This window comes from Schistosoma mansoni, chromosome 2, assembly GCF_000237925.1.
Source record: "Schistosoma mansoni strain Puerto Rico chromosome 2, complete genome".
Taxonomy (NCBI): domain Eukaryota; kingdom Metazoa; phylum Platyhelminthes; class Trematoda; order Strigeidida; family Schistosomatidae; genus Schistosoma; species Schistosoma mansoni.
The window spans coordinates 3,160,711-3,173,330 of record NC_031496.1 but is presented as its reverse complement, the minus strand read 5'-3'; the positions used below and the strand labels follow the sequence as shown (position 1 = coordinate 3,173,330).

Here is a 12,620-nt window from a genome sequence, read left to right as displayed (position 1 = left end):
CAACTTTACACAAAGGAAAAAGCAAAATTCTCAAATACAACACGGAGAACACCAACCCAATCACACTTGATGGTGAAACTCTGGAGGAGATGGAAACATTCACGTACCTGGGAAGCATCATTGATAAACAAGGAGGATCGGATGCAGATGTAAAGGCGAGGCAAGAGCAGCATTTCTACAATTGAAAAACACATGGAACTCAAAACAACCGTCAACTAACTTCAAAGAGAGAATCTTCAATACGAACGTCAAAACAGTCCCACTGTACGCAGCTGAAACGTGGAGAACTACTACATCAATGTACATGTATTTATAAACAGTTGTCTACGCAAAATACTCAACATCCATTGACCGGATACTATCAGCAACAGCGTTTTATGGGAAAGGACAAAGCAGCTTCCAGCTGAAGAGGAAATTACGAAAAGACGTTGGAAGAAGATAGAACATATATTAAGGAAATCACTAATATGCATTACAAGGCAATTCCTTGACATGAAATCCGGAAGGGAAGCGGAAAAGAGGGAGACCAAAGAACACATTACGCCGGGAAATAGAAGCAGATATGAAAAGGATGAACAACAACTGGAAAGAACTGGAAAGGAAGGCCCAGGACAGGATTGGATGGAGAATGTTGGTGGGTGGCCTACTCTCCTCGACGAGGGGTAACAGGCGTAAGTAAGTACTTCCAACTTAGACTTCTCACTTTAATTAGCGGGACCTAAAACAACGGATTAGAATAGCCTATCGTGTCACTGTATCTTCGAACTTCGTTCAGTTTACCGAGTAAGGTGAACTCGTAATAGCTTCAAGTATATCAAATACATATAATAGTTACAATAACAGCGATAATAAAATCCTGTTAAATATAATAACAGTCAGGTAGAATAAACAAAAGCATTAAAACGTTATTTTTTTTAATCAGGGAAACGAATAATAGTTTTATTGTTAAGGGTTTGAATATTCATCATTGAAGATAAATAGGGAAATTATAATTGGGAAGGGAAGGCTCAGCATAATAAGATAAAATGTTGAATAAACATAAGCAAACCAGTGGAGAGTAAAAGGTCTATACAGAAGATAGGAGAGGAAGTAGATGGCTATAAAGAAAGAAAATTGTGAGACATTAAGACCATGGTAGAAGAAAAGGTTGTACCGATTTCTTTTGGACATATAGTTCTGGTTTTTCCAGATGTATATCTATTTTCAGAATGAAGTTTCGTGGAGATTTTAGTAATTTTATATAGCTGAGATTATGATTCAACTGAAGCTAGACCACCATAGAAAACCTCGGTTAAGTGCTCTGGCGCGAGACTGGTAGGTCCTAGGTTCGAATCCCGCGAGGCAGGATCGTGGATGCACACTTTTGGGGAGTCCCACAATGAGACGAAACGGCCGTCCAGTGCTTTCAGGTTTTCCATGGTGGTCTAGCTTCAATTGATTCATGATCTCAACTGTATAGCTATCGCTCCAGCAATGTTAGGAAGATGTATTATGACTACCTTTGGCAGCCTACCCAGTTATAATTTCTCATCTATCTTCATGATTAATACTCAAACTCTTAAGAATAAAACTACTATTCATTTCCATGATTAAAATTTTTAAAAAAACGTTTTAATGCCTTTGTTTGTTCTATCCACACTGTTATCATGTTTAACAGGATTTTATTATCACTATCATCTTCAAAAAGGGGGAGAAAGAAGTATCTGTTTGCGATTGTAAAGTTTCGAGAATGAATCCACCGTAAACAGAACTCTTCACTGAATCAATCTTCCTTATTTTATGTCTTCATGGGTATATTCATTCTAATTAAACCAAAACAATTTACTTGCCGAGAAATCCACAGGTATAAACATTAACAATTTATGACATATGAATCCCTATACATATCATTCCATTCGACAACTTGAGTGCCAATGTTCATACAGATCACTATTCCAATCTTTGATACTAGATATTCGTGAAGAACAAACATTTTAGTATGTTTTATTTTTATTATTCAAATTCATTGAAACAGTTGAATAGGATCTAGATCACATAATCCAACTGAGGTATTTCCAGATGATGTTATACCAACAACCACCATTCTAAGAAGTATAAGTGATGTTGGATAGTATCCTTGCGGCATTAAAAGTCAATAATTTGTTGTGATCAATTTTTAATTCGATCCCCAAATAAACAACAATGATTACTTTGTATTCACTTTGTCGTTTTTACTAGTATCTTCTCATTGTTATTTAAGACTGTAATTCATTAGTCTCTTGTTAGCATATGTGCATCCTGTGAGGATTGCTTCAATATTGCCTGAAGTTATAAGCTTTATAAGCATTGATGGATAATGGCTAGCAGTGAAATCCAGTTTGATGCACGTTTTGTCCTATCACTTTGAAAACATTTTCTAATCTTAGTAAGTATGAGTGAAAATATTTCTTAAATAAGTTTCCCCTTTAAGGTCAACGTCAGTTAGTTAACTCTTTCCAACTGAACAGTATAACAACTTAGTCTGATACTCTAATCATTACAGAAGTTTAGTGATTTATCTACTGATGAAAATGTTATTTCAAAGACAAACAAACTAGCCTAATCAGACTATGTATGTTATGCCCCGATAACAATAGTGAATGGTAACTTTGGGGTCAATTTATGGACCAATATTAAGCATATATTTTTTATCGTATAATCGCTAACTAACTAAACTATTCATATTCGTTTCCCCCTTATTATAAGCTTTGTTTTGACCTATAGACTATTATTGTACAATTTACCATTCTTAAGTTATCCCTAGTCTATTAATTGTTGCCTCCCACATTCACAACCACAATTGGTTGAATCCTGTACAAATGTTATTTCCTATTTTATTGGTACGATGTGGTCAGTCTGTTTGGTATATAAACTCAGTATGTTTGAAATACAAGGATTCATACTACAGAGGCTGCTATTGGTGTTCTGGAATTAACTGGTTGGGCTAGATAGAAAGCAAGACCGATTAGCATTCTAGACTGTTCGTACAGTGTTAGTGTTTCACTGTTCCAATCGATAATTCGCTACTCTCTGATTGCAGATTTTATCAAGTCGTACGTTAACTGAGCATCCACTCGGCCACAAGATATAACAATGTAACATGAGTTCCATATCTTAAAAATGATGAATAAAGTCAACTAATTACAAGTAAGAACTTACGAAATCCTTTTTTCTTTAATGATGCTTCATTCTGATTTCTATTAGAATTAGTTCTTGTATTGAAGTTATATTTTCTACGAACTGTATAACCATATACAGAAGATGGAGAAATATGTGGACTAGAAGATGGCCATGTCATTGTCGTATTGACATCGTAATTTGTACAATCAACATAATTAATAGGATGACAAGATAGACTAGAATGTGAAATAATTCTTGGAACACCTAAATGATGCGAAGCTATATCTCCAGCATAATCCCATTTTAAAACATCATGATTATCGGAAATTACATCTAGTTGAGCATAGTTATCTTTCTTTTGCTTTCTGTCAAAAGATCCTACAGTTTGACTGGAAGAAATCATTTTCTATAGTGTAGAAAATAGGTTTACAAGTAAAATATATAACAGAGATGCTGAACACAGTATAAAGTCTATTCAAAAAGATATACAGGATATAAGACCCTAGAGTAGTTGTCTTCAATTCATCAATTTATGCAAAACATCGAATAACTTGTAGGGCCAGTGAAATGTCACTGAACCCTAGCCAAATCATCCGGCAGTTAGGTCACTGAATATCGAACAGATCATCGATCCCCGTCAAGGTCAAGGACAGTCAGCGCGCATCAGTTATTCATACGCCATGGACTGGCCCATGCGGCAGTGGTTCTACTTTCTCCTGCATCTACTTTAACTAATATATTCCTGTAATAACACCCCTTATATTATGCAGTCTTCAGAGCATCCATGGTCCCTTAATTCGTCGATGGGGCAATCCACGTAAGGTGTTGGTCGCGAGGTGTGACTTCGAAGTTAGCTTGTTCGTTACACCGTTCCCGTCTTACTTGAGTAGGCCTCTAATCATTCGACATAGACCATCAACGTTGATGGTCTACAAACTTTTTTCATACATATTAACTACTTATAAACAAAATAGTAGTAATGGTGGCAAAAAGACGTCTTACGGAAATTTCGATAATTAGAATAAACTGTGTATGAAATTCTCATAAACCAACACAAGGCGAATTCATGACTATTACATCTGTTTGTTAATACGATTATATGGTAAACTGTAGACAGATGCGCTCCATACAGAGGTTAGATATCAACAAATATGACTGTTTTGGTGGCTATCAGGACTCAATGGCCGAGTAGATAACGCGATGGCGTTTGAAGCGAAACGTACTGGGTTCGAATCCCAGAGTGAACATTAACAACTCTGAGATGCAGGTACATCCAGTTGACGAGTCCCAAATAGGACGAAACGCGCATCAAACTGGATTCCACTGCAAGCCACTATCAAGCTTTGTTTATAATACTTGTGAATTAGGGCTATATCGAGACAATACACACAGTATGCACATATGCCAATCACAGAGAGACTGATCAATTGTAGTCCTAAACATCAATGGGAAGATTCAAACAAGCAATACTAAATGAATCTGTTTTCGTGTGGTTTAAAATTAAAAAGGGTCATTATTATCCAACATTAGTTTCAAATACAAATTAGGTAATATGAGGGTTTAGTGTTTAAAAAAAGCCCATACTTTAACCTAGTATTATGTTCCGCGATCCTATGAAACCACTATTGCTCTCCTTAAACTTGATTAGTAAACAGTGCAGAGGAAGAAAAACAAGACTATGTAGACAGCTTTATTCCCAAGATCCAAATAGTGACGTTTACCACTGATGGATAGTCATGTGTGTAGTGACATTGGCTAGATTAATAAGTCACCTGATCTCAAAGCCCATTTACATTTGTTGTATATCACTTAACATGCTCGTTTTCTTCAACGTACTACACCACTACAATTTCCTCCTCTATCACTAGATTACTTATTAGGGTACATAGTTATCACATCCACGTTATATCTACCAAGTGGTAGCTGTTAGTGTGGTTTGAAATCTCATCCTAGTCGTTTGAAAAGTGGAAATGGTTTAGTATGTAAAACTCACATTTCTTCACCTTTGCCAACTCCAAATATCCTCCCACCAGGATCCCTTACGTTAGGTTTCCTTTATTTTTGTTGCGGTCAAACTCATTATAGAATTTTTTGTTCATTGATTTTTCTTATATTGTTTTCATTATTTTAAGGACATCATAGTTATTCTCGTATGCGGTGATTGTTTGCCTGTCCGGTGTTCCTTGAACGTCTAAGAAAACTAGTTATTACCTGGCTTTTCATGTTTAATTAACTAAACCCGATGAAAAGAATAGAAAGCTATTGTATCTTATTCAAAGGGCAGTTAGTGATATGAGTGTTGCTTTGTTGACTTCATTAGTAAGACTTGCAATGAGAACTTAAATGGACGTGTGTATGTGTGACTCACAGGAATAACATAGTCAAAATATCTTTTACGGTTGTAAACAACTTACTTCCATCAATGGATATGGCGATGCTTTTTTCGAAATGAATACCATTGGAGTATAGCATTTCGATTGATTTAACATTAAAGTTTCATTATTTATATCCGCTAGAAAATCAATAGAGGATTTCGCGTTTCTTACACTGCTATCTACAGTTGGGATACAGTTAGAGGGTGTTGAGGTTGTTAAATTGATTAGTTCATTAGGAACCAGTGACATAAATGAAGTCTGTAAATAAAAATAAAAAATTATAGCTGTCATAGACTAAAAAAAGAATGCCAGTTTTAACCAGTCAGTCAGCTACAACGTACGACCAGGTACATATATGCATCGGGCCAAGTCGCCATACCTCGTTAGCACAACAAGATAAACACCAAATTCATAGAAGTAGTTAATTTAGTGGTGGTAATATATAAAAGAAACATTGTATATAAGGATATAGTACAAGGAGAAAGACAGGTATAAAGTAACTTTAATCTCACAGTTTAAAGGAAGACAGAGAGTATATACACATCTACGCCATTGTGATCGATTCTGAGTCATGTCACACAGAGTCTCCAACAATTGGTTACGATAGTCACGCAGACCCCAACCAAGTAGTCTGCATCTACCAACATGGCTCAGACTAGAGGTGATTTACTTCAAGCACTGATGCCACGTTTTGGTTTGGTCGCCCCTAACTCTCTTCCAACCATCCCCTATACTAGTCAGGATTGTGCGTCAAAGGTAATCGGTATTCAGGCATACGTAACACGTAGCCCAACCATCTCAGTTGATGAAGATTCATGACATCATCGACTGGTTTACCATCATTCCCTAACACCCTGTGTCTAACCTCACTATTACTTACCCGGTGATCCCAGCAGATGCGAGATCTGTGGTGAAATACTAGTAACTTGCGAGTATCTTCTAACTTGCGAGTATCTTCTACTCTTAATAGACACGATTCACACAACATCAAAACTCTGGTAAATAGTTCTGTCATTATTATTATTATTATTAATAGCACTCTCGTAAACTGTTTGAATAAATGAACACATCAAAATCCACAACTGACATCATTTATTTCATTATTTCAAGCTCATTTTACACCATAGTAATGCATACCGGTTTTTTCTGTGAAATCACTAATTCCAATCAAAGGATTATTATAGACATCTGTTACTAATATTAGTCTTTATACTTAAAAATGTATTGATGACCACATAAATTTGACAACATAAATGTTGAGGTCATTTGAACATGACCTCTCTGTGCAAAAAAGCCACATTCAATGACCTATTCTACCATAGCCTTGGCAAATTGTAAGTGCGAATTACTGTCTTACAATTCATCTTCTTTTTCGTAAAGCAGACAACGACTTGTTTCATTCCTATTAACTACTAAGTGCTATTAACTCTTAGACTATTACGTATCTTATGTTCGATACCTGAGATCTTTGTTATTTTTAATTAATCCGATAAACGATACAGTACCTCGATAGGCAAAGATGGATAGTGGCTAGCAGTGGAATGCAGGACACGCGTTTCGTCTTATTTGGGACTCGTCAGCTGGATGTACTTGAATACGGTACCTCACCATTTTCGTAGACTGTCATATTCCAAACTTGATAAAACCTGACTATTAATGATAATTTCTTTTAATAATACAACGTTCCTCTATTTTATGATAGACAACTGTAAACAAAACTAATTATAAATACTATTGCACAGCCTTAGAAAATGACGTCGTCGGAAAGAAATTTTTTCGTTGGATCATTTTTATTTGCTTCTTATTGACATAGTGGGTTAACTTTGCCATCATAAAAATCATATCTCTGTGGTAAATGAGAACACTTATCAACTGAAATGGTCACCGGGTATACAAAAATCCATTAAATTTGATATAACGGATTGTTTAAAATATTTTTCTCACTCTCAAATGGACTACAATAATACGTTAATATGATAATGAAACTACTTACGTTATGTTAGATTCAGGATTGCTGACTCAGAATAGAGAACCAGAGTATAGACTAGATAATACTTCACTTAACACAATTACAAGCAGTTACTCTCAGTAATTTGAAGTAGAAATCAATGAGAGGAAAAAGAATCACATATATCTAATGGTAAGTAGGCTGTGTGCCTTTTTTCACACTCAGTGACTAATATTATTTTATTTTCATTACTATATATCAAGATTAATCTGTAATTAAATTATATGAAGTTATAAAATAGAAGAATACACTCATAAGCCAAATAATAGAGCCCTGTGGTTAGTTGAAATGAGACCGGATTAGTGCTCTATCATTTGGACGCCTAAACTCTGACCATTAAATCACAATTTTATGCTGATATTCCTTTATCGAAGTCTAACAAATCAACCATCAGCTAACATATAATACATGTGTACCAAACCATTATAAGATGAATAATTACTAAAAGAGCACACTCACACCCCTGAAAAATGTAGAGAAATGCTGTTTTTCCATGGCAATTAGTAGGGATTGTGGGTAAATAATCATAATTGAGCTAATGCTGCTAATAAAGTCAACCTATAAAACTTATCAAGGATAGCCATGCTGGATCGAATGACAGGGCCTACAAAATTCTAGAGTTCTTACTAAAATCAGCAGAGCAATCAAGCAAATACCATAATATAAATTAACTTCTCATGTTTAACGCTTAATTAAAGGTTTTTAAGGACTGTGGTTTAGTTGGTAATGCACTCATCAAGCTATTGCTAAGTCAGACTATGCAGAGAGAGAACAAAGGTTGAGTAAGAAGCTGTATTTTCTGAATCATAGTAACTACAACTTATTTCCACTAATCTATGCTCATGACACCCAAAACAGTGTACACATACATGACCACCTTTAGTTAGGGTTATAACCGATACCTCGAGTTCTCTTCCAGTGTCTGTTTCACTTACCACACGATCACGGTACGCCGTGAAACTCAAGAATGTGCATGGTCTATTCGTATCATATTTATCTCCGATTTGATGACAACCTTTTTGTATTCAATAGAAAATTTCGAGAGATATTTGAACTCTTGGTAAGTAAAATTGACTATAAAGGAAAGACAGAAACACGCATTGACCTCGGTTGGTGTACTGTACAACAGATAAGTAATAATATAAGTTTGATTGTCACCAATAAAAAAGTAGTACATAGACGTACGTAAATATTGTAGCTTATGTGGAAGGTTATAACTGGATGTGATTACCTTCATGGAAATCAAAATTAAAACGTTAATAACAATCACTATATTAACTAAGGAACTCTTAATAACAATAAAATGCATACTGCAATAGAAAAATAACAATGATAATGAATAAAATACCTCTGTTTCACTTGTCAAATTTAGTTGATTTGGGCTAATTTCTGAATTGTGTGGCATGGTGAATCCTTCCGGTGTTTCACGTCTGTTGTGTGAAATTCGTGGAGTATCCTGTTTAGAATCAGTCACTGTGGATGTTGGATCACTGGTCAGAGGACTTGTCATTGGTGTTAAATCAGGTGGAATAGACAACGGTAAATACAAACCATAATTTCGAAATGCAGTTGGCAATGGCAAAGACGTATTGTGTTGACAGTCTTCAACCAATTTGCATTCCATCTGCTTTAAAACAAGTAAAGTATGCATGTCACTATTATGCACATATTAAAGCTATTCAACAATGAAATTACGCCTAACTAGATAAATGCCTGACAGCACCTTTGGAACTTCAGTGATTCAATTTTCAATGAGGCGAACTCTGCCCTTACGACCGTTTTCTAAATCGCTTATACTTCAGAATAATTAGAGCTTTGATAGACTTTGCCAATAAAAGTATGCAATCAAGCTTAATAATGTATATAAAAGTATTGAATCTAAATGTTTGTGTAGTAAGTTGGTCATGATTAACATTATAGATGTTTAAATAATGGTTACTTTCCCCGAACTTCAGAAGTCGCTTGAAACTGTGAAACAGTCCATCGTAACCGCAGTTCGATTTTAATTTGTGTGTTCATCGTTTTTACCGAAACAGTAACGATTTGAAAATTCGTTGACTGAAAACAAGTTATATGATTAGTTTGCTATCGGCTTAAAATAAATGTGATAACTTCAGACATACTGAACTTGGTCGAGAATAGTACTATACAGAGTTTACCTTCTTCCTATTTCATCGCCTAAATCTCTTTTGACAACACATTTTGGTCATTTGTTATCAGTCAAACAACTACCTGATATGAAATTAACTAGTCTCATCGAGCCTATAACCCTGACACAAACTTACTAAATATAATTAAGACAAGTTAATCTTTAAAGGTTTGTCGAATTCGCCATGAATAGTCAACTGAGTGGCCACACCAGCCTAACTAGACGTAACAAATGATTTAAAGCGTAACTTAACATCAGGAAAACTCCGCCTGTAGCTCCTCTGGGGGTTACTGCTGGTCCCAGGCCCGGGTAAAGGAGGAGAGTTGGGCATGTGGTTAGCGACCCCATCCCGTAGAAAATCAACTCGCTAAAAAAAATGCTAACCAGAAAAAATCATTCAAACCATTCAAACTCTGCCCTGGGAGTAGAAGGAAAAATGACGTCTCATGATGAAAGCCGAGTTCCTTCGGAAGTCATGAGGCCGATGCACCTTCTTACAACCAGAGCGACAATTTTTATAGGTACATGGAATGTCCGAACAATGTGGGAGACCGGAAGAGTCTTCCAAATTGCTGCAGAAATGAGAAAATACAACCTGGAGGTTCTTGGAATCAGCGAAACACATTGGACGCAGGTTGGACAACAACGACTGTCTTCAGGAGAACTTCTGTTATACTCCGGTCATGAAGAAGAAAATGCCCCACATACACAAGGAGTTGCATTGATGCTGTCCAGAAAAGCACAAAATGCACTTATTGGATGGAAATCTCATGGACCAAGGATCATCAAAGCCTCCTTCAAAACAAAGAGAGAGGGCATTACAATGAACGTCATCCAATGCTATGCGCCTACCAATGACTACGATGAAGACGCTAAAGACCAATTCTACGATAGGCTGCAGTCGATCGTCGAGAAGTGCCCAACCAAGGACCTGGCAATTCTGATGGGAGATCTCAATGCTAAGGTTGGAATGGACAACACTGGATACGAAGACGTGATGGGACAACATGGACTGGGAGAAAGAAACGAAAATGGTGAGAGATTTGCAAACCTATGTGCCTTCAATAAACTGGTAATAGGTGGCACCATATTCCCACACAAAAACATACACAAAGCCACTTGGATTTCACCGGATCACATTACACAGAATCAAATCGACCATATCTGCATCAACAAAAAGTTCAGGAGGACGATGGAGGATGTGAGAACCAGAAGAGGAGCTGATGTGGCATCCGATCATCATTTGCTGGTCGCCAAGATGAAACTAAAACTCAAGAAGCAGTGGACAACGGCGCGGACAACATCACAAAAGTTTAATACGGCCTTTCTTCGAGATGCTGACAAACTCAACAAATTCAACATAACCCTCAGCAACAGGTTCGAGGCCTTTCATGATCTACTCAATGGAGAGGGGACTACCATGGAGAGCAACTGGAGAGGTATCAAGGAGGCAATCGTTTCAACATGTCAAGAGGTTCTAGGCCAAAAGAAACACCATCACAAGGAATGGATCACTGTTGGTACACTGGATAAGATTGAAGCAAGGAGGAACAAGAAGGCAGAAATCAATATCAGCCGAACAAGAGCGGAAAAAGCCAAGGCACAAGCCGAATACACAGAGGCAAACAAGCAAGTGAAGAGGAGCATCAGAACCGACAAACGTAAATATGTGGAAGATTTAGCAACGACAGCGGAAAAGGCTGCAAGAGAGGGAAACATGAGACAACTGTATGATACAACAAAGAAACTTGCTGGAAATTACCGTAAGCCAGAAAGACCAGTGAAAAGCAAGGAAGGCAAAGTAATCACCGACATTGAAGAACAACGAAACAGGTGGGTAGAACACTTCAAAGAACTCTTGAATCGACCAGCTCCACTGAACCCACCCAAAATCGAAGCAGCACCCACGGACCTCCCAATCGATATTGGCCCACCAACAATTGAAGAGATCAGCATGGACATTAGACAAATCAAGAACGGCAAAGCAGCGGGACCAGACAATATCCCGGCAGAGGCACTGAAGGCAAATGTAGCAGCGACTGCCAAAATACTCCACATCCTCTTCAGTAAGATTTGGGACGAAGAACAAGTACCAACAGACTGAAAAGAAGGACTTCTCATCAACATACCAAAGAAAGGCGATCTCAACAAGTGCGATAACTACAGGGGCATCACTCTCCTCTCAATACCAGGAAAAGTCTTCAACAGAGTATTGTTAAACAGGATGAAGGATTCCGTGGACGCCCAACTTCGAGACCAACAAGCTGGATTTCGTAAGGATAGATCGTGCACAGATCAAATCGTAACTCTACGTATCATTGTGGAACAGTCAATCGAATGGAACTTATCACTCTACATCAACTTCATCGACTACGAGAAAGCATTTGATAGCGTGGACAGGACGACAATATGGAGGCTTCTTCGACACTACGGCGTGCCTGAGAAGATAGTCAATATCATACAGAACTCCTATGATGGACTAAACTGCCAAATCGTCTACGGAGGACAACTCACCGACTCGTTCGAAGTAAAGACCGGTGTTAGACAAGGTTGCTTACTCCTACCCTTTCTCTTTCTCCTGGTGATCGACTGGATTATGAAGACGTCAACTTCTGGAGGAATGCATGGGATACAGTGGACAGGCAGGATTCAGCTGGACGATTTAGACTTTGCGGATGATCTGGCTCTTCTATCACAAACGCAACAACAAATGCAGGAGAAAACGACCAGTGTAGCAGCAGCCTCAGCAGCAGTAGGTCTCAATATAAACAAAGGGAAAAGCAAGACTCTCCGATACAATACAACATGCACCAATCCAATTACACTTGACGGAGAAGCTTTGGAGGATGTGGAAATCTTTACATATCTGGGCAGCATTATTGATGAACACGGTGGATCAGATGCAGATGTGAGGGCGCGGATCGGCAAAGCAAGAGCAGCATACCTACAA

General features: G+C 37.4%; 1 protein-coding gene across 1 annotated transcript in view; it reads right to left on the bottom strand.

The window, feature by feature from the left end:
* Positions 1-9,172, bottom strand: part of Smp_133980 (hypothetical protein) — a gene marked incomplete at both ends in the record, with an annotated part of 42,276 nt that extends 33,104 nt beyond the window's left edge. The window contains 3 exons of the mRNA XM_018795344.1: positions 3,178-3,544; positions 5,553-5,771; positions 8,870-9,172. Coding sequence (XP_018649666.1) covers positions 3,178-3,544; positions 5,553-5,771; positions 8,870-9,172 — 889 coding nt within the window. The remainder of the gene's footprint in view (positions 1-3,177; positions 3,545-5,552; positions 5,772-8,869) is intronic.
* Positions 9,173-12,620: the final 3,448 nt, after the last annotated feature.